At 52.2% G+C, this 19613-nt stretch overlaps 2 protein-coding genes across 7 annotated transcripts in view; one reads left to right on the top strand and one right to left on the bottom strand.

Moving 5' to 3' along the window:
• ANKRD16 (ankyrin repeat domain 16) overlaps positions 1-14293 on the bottom strand; it is an 18178-nt gene extending 3885 nt beyond the window's left edge. The window contains exons 1-6 of one of the 5 annotated variants that reach the window (XM_025191450.1): positions 14216-14293; positions 13407-13761; positions 9042-9262; positions 6413-6455; positions 4805-4913; positions 2954-3115 (exon numbers count right to left, since the gene is read on the bottom strand). In XM_025191450.1, the coding sequence (XP_025047235.1) occupies positions 2954-3115; positions 4805-4913; positions 6413-6455; positions 9042-9262; positions 13407-13744 (873 nt within the window). In that variant the 5' untranslated portion in view covers positions 13745-13761; positions 14216-14293. Of the gene's footprint in view, positions 1-2953; positions 3116-4804; positions 4914-6412; positions 6456-9041; positions 9263-13406; positions 13762-13864 lie in introns of all 5 variants that reach the window. The other 4 variants (XM_025191448.1, XM_025191447.1, XM_006035295.3 and 1 more) reach the window with 4 other exon arrangements.
• A 1581-nt stretch (positions 14294-15874) lies between these two features.
• Positions 15875-19613, top strand: part of FBH1 (F-box DNA helicase 1) — a 34935-nt gene continuing 31196 nt past the window's right edge. Inside the window, exon 1 of one of the 2 annotated variants that reach the window (XM_006035296.3) lies at positions 15875-15944. In XM_006035296.3, the coding sequence (XP_006035358.1) occupies positions 15881-15944 (64 nt within the window). In that variant the 5' untranslated portion in view covers positions 15875-15880. Of the gene's footprint in view, positions 16040-19613 lie in introns of both variants that reach the window. The other variant, XM_006035297.3, reaches the window with a different exon arrangement.

Below are 19613 nucleotides of genomic sequence, written 5' to 3'. Positions count from 1 at the left end.
GGAAAGAGGTGGTCGCTCCGGCTATATCCACACTGCACAGTGAGCTCCAGTGCTTGGCTCCCAGGTCTAAACACTCCCGTTCGCCTAGCCCAGGGACCAGCATCCCCGCTGCACAGCCATCCCCACATCACCGTGGCCTGTGTCTCTGCCCTCGCGCACACGTTCGGGGCACGCTCTGTGGTTCTCTGTGCCAGGCTTTTCCAGGCAGTTATAGCCCCTTGGAGGGGCAATGGAGGAAGGACCTAGGAGGGCTATTGGCCTTTGAGTTATTTTGCTTGCATCCACACTGCCAAGCAGCAAAAGCTAAAGTACAGCTCAGGCTACACTTTATTCCCATATCCCCAATTATGCAAGCAGCCAGGGTGGGGAGGGAAGTCAACATGCAAACAAGCCTATGCCCGAGGGTGTTTTGCATGGATGGCGTGCGGGAGAGACTGGGTGGGCGCGTGTCTAACAGTGCAAGCTAAGACCGCGGTACCCTACGGTGACACACAGACAAACCCTGAAAGGCCCAGACTTAGGAACCGAGATGTGCCCAAGCTACAGAGTTTAGGGGAAGATCCCTGTGTATCCGATTCCTTGTCCCCAAAGCCTGTCAATGCCTCCAGGGCTCCTATTCACTGGTCTTGACCTGCAGGGGGAAGTTAAGGCACCCAGGATGGGAGGAGTGCATCTGTCCCGAGGATATGAAAGAATTGCCCCTGTAGCCCTGGTGAGGCCCCATGCTTGCTTGGACAGGCAGGAGTTAATGGAGAATGACCCTGGGGCCTGACGATGCTTCTTTATTAGCAAATCGTCGCATTGAAGCTGTCAGCTAATCTTGCCTTTTCCCAGCCAATCCACATCTAGGATCAAATAATGAACTCAAATTGCTTTTATGGGCTCCCCACACAAAACCCTCAGATCCCTGATTTCCCTTATACGATATATGCATCGGCAGCTCATGATTTGTTAAAAGGATTAAGCTTCATGAAGGTACTGTGTTTTCTCCCATGCTGTAAATCGCTTGTGGTTACTAGAGAGCTAGAAGTGCCCTTAGTATGGGGGTGGGGAGCTTCCAATCGATCCAAATTTATTATCTCTCCATTGACATAAGCCTGTGCAGCGCCAGCATTTTCCAAAGGACTGATATGGTATTTGTGCTTCACAAGAATACAGCGATTGACTCACTGATACAGATGCATGATCCACCCTGTCCTGCCTCTTCCGGGGATAGCGGCTCATTTCAGATGCCTCCGGGAAATATTTTAAACCTCTCCACCCCCCGCCCCCTCAACACCCACTAAATGATTGCACCCAGTTTGGCAATTTCTCCTTCACCTCGGCTAATTAGCACAAGCACAGATCCCACTTCCTTCCCCCCCCTGCCCGCCCGCACTCCCTTTCCCAATTATCATCCGAGTCAGTCGCATCAGAGGCTGCGCATTCCCTTTGCTCACAGCACCGAATGCGCTGCCGTACATGCAAAACAACTGTGCGCCAGCAGCTGTTTGAGCTAAAGCTGCCTGTGCTGCAAATTGAGTTGAAAGCATCATTTTGCTCTAACGTATTTACAACTGCAAAAAAAAAAAAAAAAAAGAGGGAGGGAAAACTACCCCCCCCCACGCAAAGCAAACCGACCCGAAACAAATTACACTGCAAATGTGAAGCGACATCAATGCTGACAAAGGCACAGAAACCCATCAACGCTTTTACCAGTCAGGCTGTGTAACCCTCGGCAAGAGCCAAGCTGGGAACTTCTCCAAGGGCACATTTGCATTCCCCCATCGCCTTGTTGTAAGAAGTACAAGAAGGGCTTTCAATGCCCTTTCTTGGTGCACAAGGACGAGCAGCCAGGAGAAAGGGCTCCTGTATGGGGGCCATCCTGTGCCAATGCTGCGCTGAGCTGGGCCAGCGCTCTCAGGAAGAGGCACGGAGGCGTTTGTAAGAGAGGGAGAAAGCCACATTTCACTCCAGCTATCGGGCTAGGCTGGGCACACAATCCCAACCCGGTCTGATCCACTTCTCGCACCAGCGGGCCAGCCAGTCCTATCCTGGCATTTGCTCCCTCTGGATAACCTCCCTTTCCCTTGCCTTGGGGCTGCCCTAAGTGCTGCAGGGTAATGTTTCTGACACCGTGAGGTCCCCAAGGAAGTGTTTTCCCTTTGAGAGTCATTAGAAAACCCCTCATATAACAGGGATGCTGCTGTAAACCAACACGTGCATAATAGAGATCTGCAGGAGGTGGGTTTGAGTCAGCTCAGCTCCTGAGCCGGACCCACTGGAGAAGCAATAAAGCCACTATAGCAATATGACTTGTCCTGTGTGCCCAGGTGATACACGAAGGGAAAGACCCATGCTTAACCCTTCTACCCTGTTTTGCACCATCCTCACAAACGGGACGGAGCAAGGAGCAAAGGGCCTGGAGAAGGGTGTAAGAAGGTCCCAAACCCTACAAACCTGGCCAGAACTGACCCATTGCCATAAAGGACTGGCTTTTTAAAACCACAGCGGGTGTTTCTGTGCAGCACGGGGCTACAGCCTGAAATGACTAGGTGCTTTAAGACCTTGCTGAGGATCAGGGGTGGTCTGCGACCTGCAGGGCTGCAAGCTGCCAGAAAGGTGGGAACCGAATGAGGAGGAAATTTGAGCAAGAGTTTCTTTCCCCATCACCCCAGTGCGGAGGGGAGGCTGAGCTGCCCGGCGAGCGGCAGAGGGACCTAGCATCAGTCCTGCAAGCCTGCTCTTGAGAGATGCTGGGCACCTATAGCTCCCATTAAGTAACGAGCCAGCACTTCCATTCGAGCATTAATACTGCTCCCAGGAGGCTGGGGCAACTCCAACCGTGTGCCAAGGTCAGCTCCTCTTTGGTGCCCATCGCCAGGCAGATGATGGTGCCACCTATGTCAGCCCTCAGAGCCCCCCAGGACTGCGGCTATTTTGATACGTGTCCCCCAGCCGAAAGGAGACATACCTTGGCCGCGTAATGCAGCGCTGTGAGCCGGAGGGACGTCGCTCTCTCGTCGATGCCAACGCCCAGCTCTGAGACGAGGAACCGGATGGCTTCATCCTGTGCCGTGACCGCTGCCAGGTGCAGGGGCTGGGCCCCCAGGGCATCCCTTGCAGTGTGGCAGGCCTAGGGGGACGCAGAAACCAATGCCGGATGGTCAGGAAGGTTTAAGCGCCTGTCGCACCCCGCACGCCTGCCTGTTCCTAAAAGGCCGACGAGAACATAGCACATCGTTCAGAAAAAATTCCTCACCCTCACCCAGCAGGGTGAAGGTGTCGAAGCAGGTTGCAGGTAGGCAATAGCTTCTTTATCGTGCCTCTACCATGGCTAGAGCTTGGGTTTCCTCTTCCGTAGACTGGCATGAGTTATAACAACTCTACTGAGGCCCATTGCTTTTTCACTTAAGACCATAGGAGAGGCCATCCTGGGTCATCCCAGAGGTCCATCCACCTCTGTACCCCGTGACCTCCCTCTAGACACCGAGGAGGGCTTGAAGTTCCTCGTAGGTTTAGCTAGACACGGTTCTTTGGGCAAATCCGATATCTTTTATGAGACCGACTCAAATTTGGTCTAATAAAAGATATCAGATTTCCCCGATGAACCTTGTCTGCCTGTGTCCTTAGACCAACACAGCTACACCCTGTACCCCTGTATCGCAGGTCTAGGCCCTTCGTTATATAATAAATAGACCTGTTTCTCACAATGGCACAGAGTAGGTGCATCAATGCCTTGATCCATGCCCTGTCCTCTCCCCCTACAACTCCCAGCATTAAGAGACCTAGAAGTCCTAATTTGGATGCTGCATCCTTAGCTGTCATGTTGGACCCATCCACCTTGCATTTGTCCGGTCTCCTTTTAAAGAGTTTTTTTTTTAATGTTCTTTTAAGTTTTCAGACCCTAAGCTGCCAAAAGCAAAATAAGTAGTGGAGAGTCTGTTATTTCAAATGCGCAGTTGGATCTAGCAGCCTCTCTATAATGTCTGTCATTGCAAAGGAGATGCCGGGTGGCTGCAGGGAGAAGCTGGGAACCACAGCTGTTATGGGCGTGTGAAGCTAATGGCCTTTACAGCCAGATGGTTGTTGAAATGGCTACGATGTCTCCAGTGCTATCAGCCTTGGGGCATCACTCACATCTAGAAATGCCAGATAATGAGCTGGAAGAGGGAGAAAATTACTCCTGGTTCCTCATCTCAGCCTTTCACCAACTCCCTTTGCACTCTTGCTGGGCCTCAGTTTCCCAGTCTGTAAAGCAGGAACGATACATCCTCTCCCATCACCCCATGCACCTGCCCCACTGTTGGCTGATGATCTAGTGCAGATGGCTGCATCATCCATGGTCTGCAAATTTGGCAGCAGGGGAGTGAAAATTAATGCTGCCACCATGCCCTCCCCACCCCGTTTCTGGACCCGTGGGCTGGTGACATGGTACCTGGGGCTGGATCTGGCCTGCGAGCAGGAGATCAAGCACCACTGATTTAGCTAATATTTATAAGATGTACTGATGGCGAAAGGCTCATGAGGGACAGACTGGGCTTCCTTGACTGCCCTTCACACACACAGTCACGCTGTGGCCAAGACAATTGTATGGCAACTCCTTGCCAAGGGAGTAAAAGACTCACAATCAGCCCCTAGTGAAAACCCACCATACATCAAACCCTGACTTTTACTCACTTTTCCACTAAGTCCTCACTGGGCCAACTCTCTTTCTACCTCCAGTGGGAGTCAATCTAAGCAAAGTCTGTAAGATTTAGCTGTCTTTCCCAGCTAATCGCATCCCCTTTGCTGGGTGCCTGGCCCCGAAAGGAAGTCAATGTACCTTGTGCTTTTCCAGAAGCAGCCGGGCTATATCCATATGCCCGTTCTGTATTGCATCCATAAAGGGCGTGATGCCACAATTGTCCCGACTGTCGGGCTTGTACTGGCACCTGGGAGAGAACATAAAACAAGAGAGGGCTGAATTCACTGGAGCCCTTTGGGCTGCAATGGGGTTGGAGTTGAAGCTAGAGAGTGCGTTTACACGTTCATTAATGCGCTGTAATTATGGCGCATTGAGTCCTTGTAATAAACAGGTACTAACTTAATGTGCCATAATCGGCGCTACTGCACATTAGTGTAGATGAATGCTTTTTTAAGTGACATTAATGCACATTAGACTCAATCTACTGTGCATTAGCGCAGGGTTTGCCTGCCATGCTAATGCGCAGTAGATTTAGGCTTCTGCACATTAAGCATCTCATGTAGATGCACCCACAGGGGTGCAGCTGGGGCCTATCAGTGTCTGTAACACGACGGCTTTAGATGTGCAGACAGGGCCGACTAGAACAAGAGGGCATGGGGCCATTTGGGGCTCAGAGCTCTTCTCTGGGGGGTGAGCGTCACCCTCACACAGTGAAACAGCAAGTCTCTGCCCCACTTAAGCATTTCCATAGGACATGCAAGGGCAACAAGCATGGTGTTGGCACGGGGAGGAGCCTTGCCCTTATTCCACACCGGTGGCATCACATAAGCCATCATTATTGTGGGCCAAATCCTTGCACAGGGAGAACTCCCATCCAAGTGAATGGAAAGTGGTCTCAGTAGAAGCCCAAAACAGAGGCTTTTGTCTAATAATATGGTGATGGGTCAAATTCACTTCAGGCCAACTGGAAACCAGGCTTTAGTAGTGCCAAGAGAGGTGTGAGGATGTGGACGTATCCTTCCCTTTGTTTGGGATCTTTCAGAGGGGTAATGCAACTCTACCGGGGGCAATGCTGAGCAGGAAACAGGCGATGCCAGGATGTCTGGGTATGGACCATTTCAGTGCAGCTTCAAATGTCCGGGCAGACACTAGACAGGACCTTGACTGGCAAGAGAGCAGAGCAGGCACGATGACGATGGTTGCGCTGCCAGCCCTCCTCGTGAGATGAACCCCAGCCCTGCCGCACGGTGGCTCTCACTGCCATGCACAAAGGCAGTGGTTGGGATGGGTCATTATCCCTGCGGATGTTACGCCAGGCACAAACTTGCCCCAAGGGATTTCTTTTTTCTTTTTGGTTGCCGTAAGGACTCGGACCCATTGAAGGCAACCCGAGTGATTGAGCTGAGGAATAAAGAGCCCGCTAACGTCCATAACTGGGGGCTCACAGCACAGTGACGTCTGAGACAATTCAGAGAATAAATTTGTCTCAAATCCCCGTAATTGGCTGTGAAAAAGCCAGAGGCAATTGATATATTCTTAGGGCTCAAGAAGGAGCAGCTGTGCGGCTGGGATTGCTGCATGGCACAAATGTGCTTTGTGTCCGTGTCGTCTGGAGCACGCCTGGTCCTGTGATGGGGAGGAGGGGTGGCAGGGAGAGGGTTGGCAGAGCAGAGTGTGTGTGTGCGCGCGCACGCACATGTGCACATGTATATGCATGCAGCAAACAAGGATAGGAAGCACCCTTACCGCTCAAGCAGCACTTTCACTACGTCGAAACAGCCATGCATTGCTGTGAGAGAGAGGAAGTGGATGGTAATTCATGCTTGCATGGATCCTCCCACCTACAAAGGAAAATCCTACAGATTGGGTTTGTGCCCCTCTGGGCTTAAGTATGATGTATAAAGAAACCCCCCCAAAACGTTTCCCACCTGTATTTTTTATTTAGATACAATCAGGAAGTCCAAAGCAGTCCTTTTTTTCTGGAAACTTCAAGGAAACCTCCAGATAAAACGGGAGGAAAAAAGCAGAGTGACAGGTTTACTTGCCCTCTCCAGCGTGGTGTGCGTGGAGGGATTGTATATCCTGAATCTCAGCAAATAAATCTTTTTCCCTGGGTATTTGTTCGTTCTCTAAGTTAAACAGGGATTCAGCAAAACCAACAGGAAACAAACAGTTTTGAACGATCTGAATAATATTGCCCTCCCTTTTCGGGCTTGGATCTCATTTTCTGGCTAATTGAGTCATGATCCCACTAGCTCCGCAGTCATCCATTGAGTCCCTCTTAGGGGAAAAACAGGGCAGAAAAAATCTGAATTGCAAATGGAAAAACCTTTCTTTATCTATCACACTGCAGCAAAATGGGGATGCTTCCCTATTTTTTTCCCCTTCCTTTTCCAGTCATTTTTAAGAAGTAAAAATAACCCCACAGATTATTAATTCAGGCTATTCCCTCTCTTTGATTAAGGATTCAGATCAAACGTGTTTGATTCCTCAGCTCACAGATCACAGAGCAAGAAGAGTGCGCGGCATATAGAAAATACCAGTGAATGCAAGTCTTAGTTGCAACAGCGACGGCGCAACAATGAACCTGGTGTGCTGTGACCACCGCTTAACAGCACTGATCACAACCGCCTGATTGTTACACTGCCCTTCCTGCCTTTTGTGGCATCTCCCCATTGTCTGGTCTCAGACTTCGACTGTAAACTCTTTGAGGCAGAGACTTTTTGTACTATGGGTTTTCAGTGCCCCATACAACAGAGCCTTGATCTTTGCTTGCAGCCTCCTCACCATGTGCATAACCTTTCAAGGACACCTGGAGCACAGCACAGCTATTGAGGGAGGAACAGCCTGCCATTATGAATGCAAGTTATGATAATAAACTGCACTTCTTTTGCATACTGCAAGGATCACAGGACACTGCAGATAATTAATTAAGCCTTGTGGCACCCTTGTGGCCCGAGAAAATATTATCACCTGCATGTCACAGGTGGGGATTTGGGGCAGGGGGAGGTAAAGCCATTTGCTCTAGGTCACACAGGAAGTCTGTGGCAGAGACAGGACCAGCATCCTCAGCTATGAACTGTAATTATAAACCCATCCGTCCTCCAACTGGAGCCGCTGAGTGATCATTTATTCCAGTAATTGAAATTCATGGTCTTAATTCAGATGTGAGATCATAACAGTTGGCACTGGTACAGCTCCCTGCATCTGCAACTCTCAGAGTGCTCTGCACGCAAGAGAAGAGGGCACCGGCCCTGCTGGAGCGAAGGTGGAGCACTACTTTCCATTCAAAGAAGGGCTGAGAGGTCTAAGATTGAGCTTGAGCTGTCAAATTTTCCCCGTGCTTCTTGCAAACACTCAAAGTATGGCTCTGACGCTCCCCAAACTCATCTCAATTGCACAGGATTTATCCCAACTAATGCAAGACACTAGCGGTGCAAAAGTTATTGACCTCAGCATTTGGAGACCCCACGCACCCACTCCGTCTGGCAGTGGGTGCAGGACAGACTGGCAACGGCAGCCAGGCACAGTGAGCTGGCGCCGCGAGGGCTGCCGGGAAGCCAAGTCCAAGTCCACACCTGGGGGCAGCAGGACTGGCCGCACGAGCCATGCCCCAGGCTGCCCATTGCACCTGGGCTGGGTGGGGGCCAAGGGACCCTCTGCAGGCTGGATAAAATCCCTTGCCCATCCCTGAGATAAATGGAGATGGGTGGTAGGGGAGAGGATTAAGATCTAAATGTCAAATGTCCCAAATGATGGGTTATCTGCAGCACTGTTTCTAGCAGAGTAGCCCGCCAGTGGGCTAGGAAGCATGCCCGGTAGCCCAGAGGAAAGCTGAAGGGAAGCATGTAGTGGGGCGAATGAAAGAGTCACTGAGCTAAAATTGCCCTTTCAGTTCAGACAATCTTTTCCAATCTTGGCATCTCACATCAGACCAAGAAGAGTACCGGTTACCTCTTCAAACTACTGGGCGTGCTCACGCCCAGCTCAATGGGAACTGAGGACACTTCGTGACTTCAGAGACTCAGCCTCCGAACAGCATTAAGCCTTATCTCCTCTGCTAAAAGAGGTGTGCTCAGAATAACTAACATGCCTTGTCTATCCTTGGGGAAAAAAAGACTGGGAGGAAAAGGCAAGTTGGTTTTACCAAGAGGTAAAAGTGGCGAGGTCAGCTCCAGGCAGGGCTACAGTGCTGATCTTGCTGAAGTTACTTTGCAGTAAAACTTAAGTGCCTTTTTTTGACTGTGTTTTTACCTCTGGAGCGGTCAGGCAAGGTCCAAAACCATGCCCCCCATCAGCCATGAAGACAAAGCCTTTCTCCTAATCTCTGCAGACCCACAAGCTCTCCCGAGGCCAGGAGGGGTGGGATCCATACCTGCAGTGTGCAGAGGCGTCCTTTTTATTTTGCTCTCCGTGTCCCAGCTGCTCGGTGCCACAGCGAGCAAGTACCGGATGACCTGGGGATGGCCCTCTCGACTGGCGATGTGGAAGCAATTCCAGCCGTCTTTGTTCTTCAGCAGCGGGTTAGCCCCGTGCTCAATGAGATCTTTGATGACATCCAGGTTGCTCCTGGTGCAGGCCATCATCAGAGGTGTCCTGGAAAAGGGAAGGGAGGATAAATACAATGCAACCTTGCTGTAACACCAGCTGCTCCTTTAAGTCCAGGCTAATGAATTTGAAGCATGATATAAGGTTCAGTGTGGCCAAGCAGGGGTCTAGTTGGTCAGCCTGGGTGTAATGTGAATGCAATCCCGTTTGCCCTCTTGTGGCAGGCCAGACAGGATAGGTGACCTCCCCAAGCTCAGGGAAAACTTGATTAGGTCAGCTCACAGAGCCTCCTTTTAGGAGCAAAAGCCCTAGTCTTTACCCCAGCGCTGCACCTGGATGCTTCAGCTGATGACCAGCCTCTTTGTCCCCCTGCCACAAACCCGTTCACGGCAAGTCCTAGAGCATCATTTTATCCACGGCAAGCCTGGAGACTGAACTAGCTGAGCCTAACAAGGCTGAAACTCGCCATTACAACAGAGCACTTGGGGCGCTTGTACACGGTGCGCTGGCGTCAACGCCGAAGTGCTGACCCTGGAAATTGGTCTCTCCGCATCCAAGCAGCCCGACAGGCCATCACAAAGCATGCTTGCTTTCCACTCTAGGAGAGGGAGCATGCATTCAAGGCCTCGTCGTCTTTGACGTGCCGGGGTCACATCGGCGCTTGCCTTCCCCGCAGTCTCACTCCCGTCCTCAGAGGTGACAACTGGAACTGCAGATAACGAACTGCGAGTCAGACAATCCCATTTTCCCAAGCCACGTGAGCCAGCGTAGCCGGCTCTTAAACGCCACCTTCATTTCCTAGGCAACACATCGGCACGATGCTCCCTGCATTTATTCAATCGCTGCCATTCCCCGTGCTCGAGTGAGGTGCCAATGCTACAGGACTCTCGCACGCCCTGGGACCCCATCCTCCCATTTTCAGCCTCACAATGCATTTCTTAAAGCATTTCGAGTGTCCTCCAAGCAGAGCAGAAGACACTATCTGTATTATTTACAGCCTCTGCTGCAGAAAGGTGTCCCTAGCTGGACTGCAACACCAGCAGAGAAGCCAACCCAACCCTCCCATCAGCATATTTAGCTCAGCGATGGGCTAATTTCATGCTGGGGGGGAACCTCATATGAGCAGGACAAAGACTTAATAAGCCTCAGGAAACCTCCAGAAAGCCCCAAGCCCTACCCATAAGCATGCAATTCTCTCCTGCTCTTGGGAGAGCTCCTGAAATAAATCTATAATAGATACCCCCAAGGCTGCGTCCCTCCCGCTGGGAAGACCAGAGGGTGTCCTGGAAAGACTGTTTCCATAACCAGTCCCTTACTTGGGAAACGGGAGTGGAAGACTACAATTGCTGCCATACACACATCCTTCATCCCACCCGTCTGCCGGTTTAAATGGACCACACCGTGACCTCGACTTGATGGACAGCGGTCATTTTAGAGGCAATACAGGCTGGACGGATATCGTTTTTTAAACGATGAACTCATCCAAAAATATCATAAGGGAGCAAACCCTTAAAGTAGTATCAGGAGAGGTCTCTGGCTGCTCCATGTGACAAGCATAAAGCTAGTGTTTATTAAAAAAAATTAAATTGAGTTAGGGCTAGGGGAAAAAAAAATAAGCCCTCATCTGTCCCGTCTCCCCAGCAATAATGGATTATCCCCAGTTAGGCATATTTCAGAGGTTTGGCATTTTAAGCGTCCTGAGCAAGAAGGCCTCTCCTATTTTCACACGCTGACACATTCATCTCTCCTCTCGGGCTTTTAAATGAGGCAAGGGAGATGTGCGGTGGGAAGCAGACATGAAGTATCATGTGAAAGTAGGGCTCGAAGGACCTCCGGGGAGCATCACGTCCAGCAGTTCTCACCCTTTTTAGACTCGAGGCACCCCTCATTAGCCGCAAGGCCCCCCTTGGAAAATGCCAGCTATGGTTTTCACTCATTTTTGACTCCAGAAAAAAATAACAGAGCAATTCTTCTGGGACAGAGAGTTCGGAAAGATCGCACAATAAGTAAGAAAGCTTTTAACACTAAGAATCCCTATTTGAAATCTCAGTTCACGTTTGCACGCCTAGCAAAGCTGACACTGCGCGATACCCTTGAAAGGGGTGAGAACTTAAACGCTGATCTAACCCAACCTCCTGCTCCAGGGAGGATTGCCCCAGACTAAAATTGCATTTCCACGACTTGATTCCTTCTTATTTAGTACCCCCGCCCTCTGCGAGTCGATTCGTAGCATCTGCCGGAGTAGACTAACCTGCAAAAGCTCATGCCTCTCTGAATACGTTGGCTCAAAAAGGTACCCCCTTGCCCTGCCTTAAACAATCCTAGTCGTATATTTGTCTTAATTCTTAAAATACTTCAGGAACAACTCCCATGGACATCTACCAGGCATCATGCCCTAAACATCAAAAAAAGCCCCTATAGCATGCCAAGGGATGAAGGCCGTGCCAATGTCCTACTGCTGCAGGGGCAAAAAGTCATTTGTTAAAATATACTCAAGAGATCCAGTTGGGAAGGCTGATTCTTGTGTTTTCCCCCCTGGCTGGTGTCACGAATGGCACGTGGACAGCACGCACCCCCCAGTTTGGGAATCAAGCGAACTCCACAAACAAAGTGAAATGAAGAATCAGTCTTGCTCTGACTTTGCGTGCCACCTGCTAAACCCCACCTGAAATCACGTATGTGCACACTTGACTTCATGCCTGTGCAGAATGTCATTGAACTCGACAACGCCAGGCCCCTACGTTTCTCCGTCTCAGTGGAGGCCAGGCTTTTTGGTGGGAGTGCCACAGATTAAGCCCCTGACCTCCCCGAATACTGTACCTCTCCCACCCTCTTCCCCTCTTCAATCAGCTGCTCCGATTTCTGCTCCCGGCCCTGTGTTTCCAAGCTTGACCTGCTGCTCTGCTTTCTCCTCCATGCCCTGTGTTCTGCCTTCTGCTCCTTGCCCGTGCTCTCGTGTCTGATCTGCTGCTCTGCTTTCTGCTCCTGGCCATGTGCTCCACCACTCCCCGATCCGTGCTCCTATGCCTGATCTGCTTTCTCCTCCATGCCCAGTACTCCAACGCCTGGTTTGCTGGTCTGCCTTCTGCTCCTTGCCCGGTGTTCTCGTAGCTGATCCACTGGTCAGCTTTCTGCTCCTGGCCATGTGCTCCCATGCCCGATCCCCCATTCTGCTTTCTGCTCCCTACCCAGCCTGCTGCTCGGCTTTCTGCTCCATCCGCCACTGTTCTGCCTGCCCCTTCCCTGATCTGCCACATATCACACACGTATCGCACACATTTGTGGCACACGTGCCGCAGGTTGGCTACCTCTGCTGTCTCTCATCCCTGCATTGGGCAACTCATCTGTTATTGCCAACAATTCAAGAGTCTCACAGCTATCAAAGACCAGGCCAGGCTTTTTGATATTCACGTGAATAATTCTGTGGCAGAGTTAGTATAAAAATCCACAGATGTATTCAGGTACCCACGTCCTGTTGATACCAATACCTTTGTCGTCCCAGCTGTTCTCTGCTCTAACCCACGCGTGTTATATATAAAAACTGAAACCGGTGCATTGACTCTTCCTTTGGACAAGCAAGTAAAGACCATTGGTCTTGGAGACTTTGTGGACAAAAGGTGATATGGGAATATAAAGCAGACAGCAACCTATTCGCATCGAGCAATGCCACATGCTGCGCCTCCGTCTCCCCTGCTTCCCTTTATGTCGGTGTCAAGCATCACTAAACCGCCTTCTGATTTGTAATGGTAAGGATTTGGCCAATCATTCCTATTCATGGTTTTATTTCAGCATTAACTCTCCAGTAATAATTTTTGGCTGCTTCCTGGGATGCAAATCCATTCCCTGCGCCACATCGATGAATAATGCTTAGTCCCCTTCCAACAGATCAGTCCAATGCTTAGTCCCCCTTCACATGGGAATTTGCACCAGAAGAGAGTATGCATTTTCTAGCTATTGCTAATGAAGGCCCATTTTAGGTCTATGATGGAGGCATTTCTGTCTAATTTACTCATCGGTATCTGCACACCCGGGGAAAACCAAGGTGTGACGAGTTGAGAGACTGAAGCCTTTCTGCATGTGAGAGGGAGATCTGGGATAAGACCAGGACTAGCTTAGGATGCCTGTCGTTGCACGCCAGCCACTCCGCATCAGTCCCTGTCAACCAGTACAACCAAATGAGCCCGTGACCTACCAGTCTGCCTTTTTCAAGCAGTCTACCTTGGCCCCTTTAGCCAGCAGGTACAGCACACAGTCCCTGTGGCCCATAGAAGCGGCTTCGTGCAGGGGCCGCTTGTAGTCATTATTGCACATCTCAATGTCCATCTCCAAGGTGTCCACTAAGTGGGTCAGCATGTCCAGGTGACCGTGCCTGGCTGTGTAATGCAGCAGCGTGTCCCCGGATTTCCCAAAGTGTTTCCGCCTCACTGCCTGGACCAGATCCTCATCCCTCTGCAGCTCTCCTTTGAAAAGGTCGACCCGTCCTTCTTGGATCAACCTGAGCAGCTGTCTCTGGGTTTCCCCCTCTGCCATAGTGCAGGGGGCGGCTTCTAGGAAAACAGAAAGGAAAAGAGGTAAAATTAAATTTACAAAAAAGATTGCAATATGCAGTATTCCTAAACTGTTCAAATGCGACTTGGAAAGTAACGCAACACAACGAGGGGGTCTCTTCAAATGAGTCAGGCATCCGCCAGCCGACTTCACGGGGCTAAAACATCCACGGGAAACCAGCGAGGGAGGGGAGGGGAGGCTCCAAAATAGGCACGGGACCTGAAATGGATGAGAGCAACTAGATGTTAGCTAGAAAAGCAACTTTAAAATACCCACTGCCCCCTGTACCAGCGCTTGGCATGCACGGACTTAAGTCAGCAGGACTTGCAGCTCATGCAGAGCCAGCCAGTGGTTCCTAGACACCAGGCATGGATAAAACAGCCCCAAATGAAAAAGCAGATTGCGAGATTCGCTCCAGGAGCTGGAAATCCCCGAGCTCCTTGCATTCCTCACATTGCGAGGATTAGAGACCCATGCAAACACCCCCCTGCGGCTGCTGCAGGGCTGTGCTGTGCCAAACTGCCTTCCCCCAGGCTCCAGCTGGGGGTTTTTTTGGACGAATAGCACTTGCCCTGCTCCCTGGCAGCGCGAGCAGCCTCCGTCTGCGTCCTGCAGAGAGAAAAGCGCGCAGGGCGAGCTGTGCGTCCAGGTGGAGCATTGCAGGAGGGGACCCGCTGCCTCCAAGAGCAGCACTCCCCCATTACAGGTAGGATCCCTGCTTTGATTGGCCTGGGATTCAGGACACCTGGGTCCTATTCTGAGCTCGGCTTCTGAGAGGATGGTGGGCAAGCAGCTTCCCTTCCCCGTGCCTCGGTTTTCCCATCTGCAAAATGGGGACAATGCCATTGCTTTGTATTTATTTATTTTTTGGTAAAGCGTTCTCAGATCTGCTGAAGAAACACAATATAAAGCTGCTGCCATTTGCACCCGTTGAACTGAGGAGCATAGGACTGGGAAGGGACCACCTTGGTCAACAGAATCCAGTTTCTTTCTACCACATTATACACACATGGATACACATTCAAATTAAAGTTGGATAGGAACCAGCGATGGAGCGGTTACACATTTTCAAGCACTAACTTTGTAGCTGGTTGGCTCTTTTTATAGCTTGAGAGGCATTTTTATGGTGTGATAAGCACTCTGGTCGAAATGTATTGCGCGATTAACCAGTTAATTGTGTGTAATGTGTAGCAGGGGCTTCCCATTAGGAAACTGCCAAGCCGCAGTTTAACGCCTGGTGAGGTTGTGCCCTCAGGACTGAGGTCACTGCTGTGATGTCACCATGCAGCGATGTGACATCATGCTTCCGCGTGACACCATCGCACCTCCCCGTGATGTCACATCTTTATCTTGGGTTGCCATTACATCACTGCATGGCTGAATTAGGTCCACGCTGCGATGTCACCATGCAGCAACGTGACATCATGCTTCTGTGCGACACCATCGCACTTTCCCACGATGTCACATCGTTATCTTTGGCCATTACGTCACTGCATGGCTGAATTAGGTCACCTCCACAATGTCACTATGCAGCGATGTGACATCACACTTCTGCGTGACACCATCGCACCCCCTCCCATGACGTCACATCTTTTCTTGGGTTGCCATTACATCACTGCATGGCTGAATTAGGTCACCTCAACGATGTCACCATGCAGCGATGTGACATCACTCTTCCGCGTGACACCATCGCACTTTCCCATGATGCCACATCTTTATCTTTGACCATTACATCACTGCATGGCCGAATTAGGTCACCGCCCCGATGTCACCATGCAGCAATGTGACATCACGCTTCCGCGTGACACCATCGCACCTCCCCATGACGTCACCTCTTTATCTTTGGGTTGCCATGAGGTCACCGCCGCAACGTCACCATGCACCAATGCGACATCACGCTTCTGTGTGACATCATCACACCTCCCCATGATGTCACCCCCCCCCAACCCAACCCAGTGGCATTTTACAGGCCAGGGCCCAGCAGTGCCAGGCTTTCCACAACACAGGTCTCCATGGGCCTGTGAAGGGTTAACAGGGAAAGGGGAGGGGGGGGGGCGTAAATAAACTCCGGGCAAATTTTCACTCGGCCCGTCTCCTAAACTGAACCAGGAAGTGACAATGTCACCAACGATTGGCTGCCGGAGGGGTCACTCAGGGGCGGGACTCCGGGGGCACCAGCGGGGTAGGTTGTGACGAGGAAGCAGCAGCAGCAGCAGCAGGAGGAGGAGGCGTTTGGTTGCGCGCGCAAGGGAAGGAGCCTGCAGAGCTGCGTTAGGAGTGAGCCTGGGGGGCAGGGGCATTGCACCCCCTGGCAGCTCAAGGGGCGCCCTGGGCTGTGCATGCCCTGGGGGGGTGGGGGGGTTGTGCATGAAGCATGGGAGCACTGCCTCCTCTTTCTGCTGCTCCTTCCCCTTCCCCCGCTGGCACCCCCCCAGGGTGGGGTGCCTGCAGCCCAGGGGCTGGGGGTGCAGAGGTGCCCTGCTCCGCAAGCCATGGCGGAGGTGCGCATGTGCACAGAGGGGTTATCAGGGAGCCGTGCATCCGGGTGACTTGTCTGTGTTCCTGCAGGGTCCCCAAGTGTCCGCCTGGCTTCCCGGGGTCGCTCCCCCATCGCTCCAGCTGCAGCGCCCTGCAGGCGCTGTGGGCTCCCCGCTCTGCCAGCTCCCAGGCGTTGGCAGACGCCGTCCTCTGCTGCTGTTGCACGCCGGCCAGAAGGAGACCTCTGCCACCGGTGTGGGTTTTGGGTGCGGATGCACGCGGGGGGGGGTTGCCGGGAGACCTGGGGGTGTTGCACGGTGGTGTAGACGGGGCCTAAGAGCACGGAGCTGCGCGTGCGAGCATGCGCCCCCCGCCGTTGCTTCCAAGTACGGGGGTCTGTGCTCGCCCGGAAATGCTGCGCACCCTTGGGGACCCCAGAGAGGTTGGGGCGGCTGGTGCTGACATCGAAATGCTGCGCACCCTTGGGTACCCCAAAGAGGTTGGGGTCACTGGTGCTTGCCTGGAAATGCTGCGCACTCCTGGGGACCCCAAAGAGGTTGGGGTGGCTGGTGCTCACGTGGAAATGCTGGGCCCTTGGGTACCCCAAAGAGGTTCGGGTGGCTGGTGCTCACGTGGAAATGCTGGGCCCTTGGGTACCCCAAAGAGGTTCGGGTGGCTGGTGCTCACGTGGAAATGCTGGGCCCTTGGGTACCCCAAAGAGGTTCGGGTGGCTGGTGCTCACGTGGAAATGCTGGGCCCTTGGGTACCCCAAAGAGGTTCGGGTGGCTGGTGCTCACGTGGAAATGCTGGGCCCTTGGGTACCCCAAAGAGGTTCGGGTGGCTGGTGCTCACGTGGAAATGCTGGGCCCTTGGGTACCCCAAAGAGGTTCGGGTGGCTGGTGCTCACGTGGAAATGCTGGGCCCTTGGGTACCCCAAAGAGGTTCGGGTGGCTGGTGCTCACGTGGAAATGCTGGGCCCTTGGGTACCCCAAAGAGGTTCGGGTGGCTGGTGCTCACGTGGAAATGCTGGGCCCTTGGGTACCCCAAAGAGGTTCGGGTGGCTGGTGCTCACGTGGAAATGCTGGGCCCTTGGGTACCCCAAAGAGGTTCGGGTGGCTGGTGCTCACGTGGAAATGCTGGGCCCTTGGGTACCCCAAAGAGGTTCGGGTGGCTGGTGCTCACGTGGAAATGCTGGGCCCTTGGGTACCCCAAAGAGGTTCGGGTGGCTGGTGCTCACGTGGAAATGCTGGGCCCTTGGGTACCCCAAAGAGGTTCGGGTGGCTGGTGCTCACGTGGAAATGCTGGGCCCTTGGGTACCCCAAAGAGGTTCGGGTGGCTGGTGCTCACGTGGAAATGCTGGGCCCTTGGGTACCCCAAAGAGGTTCGGGTGGCTGGTGCTCACGTGGAAATGCTGGGCCCTTGGGTACCCCAAAGAGGTTCGGGTGGCTGGTGCTCACGTGGAAATGCTGGGCCCTTGGGTACCCCAAAGAGGTTCGGGTGGCTGGTGCTCACGTGGAAATGCTGGGCCCTTGGGTACCCCAAAGAGGTTCGGGTGGCTGGTGCTCACGTGGAAATGCTGGGCCCTTGGGTACCCCAAAGAGGTTCGGGTGGCTGGTGCTCACGTGGAAATGCTGGGCCCTTGGGTACCCCAAAGAGGTTCGGGTGGCTGGTGCTCACGTGGAAATGCTGGGCCCTTGGGTACCCCAAAGAGGTTCGGGTGGCTGGTGCTCACGTGGAAATGCTGGGCCCTTGGGTACCCCAAAGAGGTTGGGGTGGCTGGTGCTCACCCAGAAATGCTGCGCACCCTTGGGTACTGTGCTCTCCGCTCTCGGGGCTTAGAAACAGCAACTAAACTTTGGCCTCCGCACCTTCAAGCTGTGCCGTTGCTTTTGTTGTTGCTCCCACTAACGGGCAATTAGAGAGGGAGAAGGTTAGCGTAGCAAGATGCTGTTTTCTACCCATTGGGAAGACTCCAGATTTTTTGCATCTTCTTTGATCCTGTAGCGGGACGACAGCATCTGGTCTGCAAGGGGAGGTGACGCCCCAACGCTTGGGCTCTGCCCCTGGCGCTTGGGCCGCTCAATCCTGCAGTGGGCAACCTGGGTTAGACTGGAGCTGGGCCATGGAGGCCAGTGTCCCGGCAATGGAAATTGAGTTTGGAGGCTAGGAGGAGTTTACTGGTGATGAGCGTGGTCACCAGCATGGACCGGGAGGAGCAGTGGGATCTCCGTCCCTGGAAATCCTCAAGAGCAGGGTGCCCAGACACGTGGCTCTCCGGCTGTAAGCTGGACTAGACAGCCTCATGCGGTGCCTTCCCTTCCAGCCTTGCTTTCCTATGATGTCTAACCATGATCAGCACCAGCTACTTTAGGGAGCAATGTTTATAGGGGACAGCTGGGAACTGGATTAAGATTTTGAACCGTTCATTAAAAAAAAAATGCAGAGACTTGAATTAAAAAGAAAAAAAATGTATTTCTATTAACAAAGCATTGGTTTTCTTCCATTTGAATTCTTTGTAGCCTCTCTCTTTAAGGGAAAAATGCAATTTTTAATGGAGCAGGGGGATAATAATTAAAAAGCATCAGGTTTTTCAAACGGAGTCATTTCTTCCCACCCTTTTTAGACATGGGATGTTTTTGAATCTCTTCTAAGGCAGGGAAGGGGTGCCGTGCAAGACGTCAGAAATCCCAGGGGCTTTGCTGCAGGGTTTAATGGCATGCAATGGGTTCGGGATGGGAGGAAGAAATGTCAGGAAATGCCTGACCTTTTGATCCTGCTGTAAAGCAGCAGGAAGGTACTGGGTTGCTGGATACCGTGGGGACGGTCATGGCATATGGGGTCTCGTTCCCTGCAGAAGAACAAACTGCAGCCAGTCGGACAATGTCTTCGATGCTTATCTTGCAAAAGGAAACCAGGAATCGGCATGCGCGCACCCTCGTTTTTAAATCAGACTTTTCTGGGAGGAAGTTAGACCATCTATTTCCTTCGTAGCCCTAGTTAGCAAACAGGTGGGGTTTGGTGGGGTTTTTATTGTGACTTTCCCCATTGAAGTGTAGCCTTTGCATACCTCATGCGGATACTCACGGCAAGATCTTTATTGCAGATCAATCTGAGAAATGGGCTCAGTTGCAACAAATTTGTCGGGTGTAGTGTTGGCAGGACTTTTTAACGGCGGATGGTAATCGCCTTCGTGTCTTGGACCCCTCCAAAATTGTAGCCTGTTTGTGGAACAGGCTTCAGCTCCGCCTGCTTTACAACATGAGTATTTATTGTCACGCGATCTCCTGACGTAGTTGCAGGGGGTTGGACTAGATGTCTCAAAGTCCCCGTAGGACGTGGGGTCCCGAGGTCCCTCCCCACCCTCATGTTTTTA

Source organism: Alligator sinensis, unplaced genomic scaffold, assembly GCF_000455745.1.
Source record: "Alligator sinensis unplaced genomic scaffold, ASM45574v1 scaffold1056_1, whole genome shotgun sequence".
Lineage (NCBI taxonomy): Eukaryota > Metazoa > Chordata > Crocodylia > Alligatoridae > Alligator > Alligator sinensis.
Note: the sequence above shows the minus strand (reverse complement) of the source record. Positions and strands in the feature narration are given on the sequence as shown.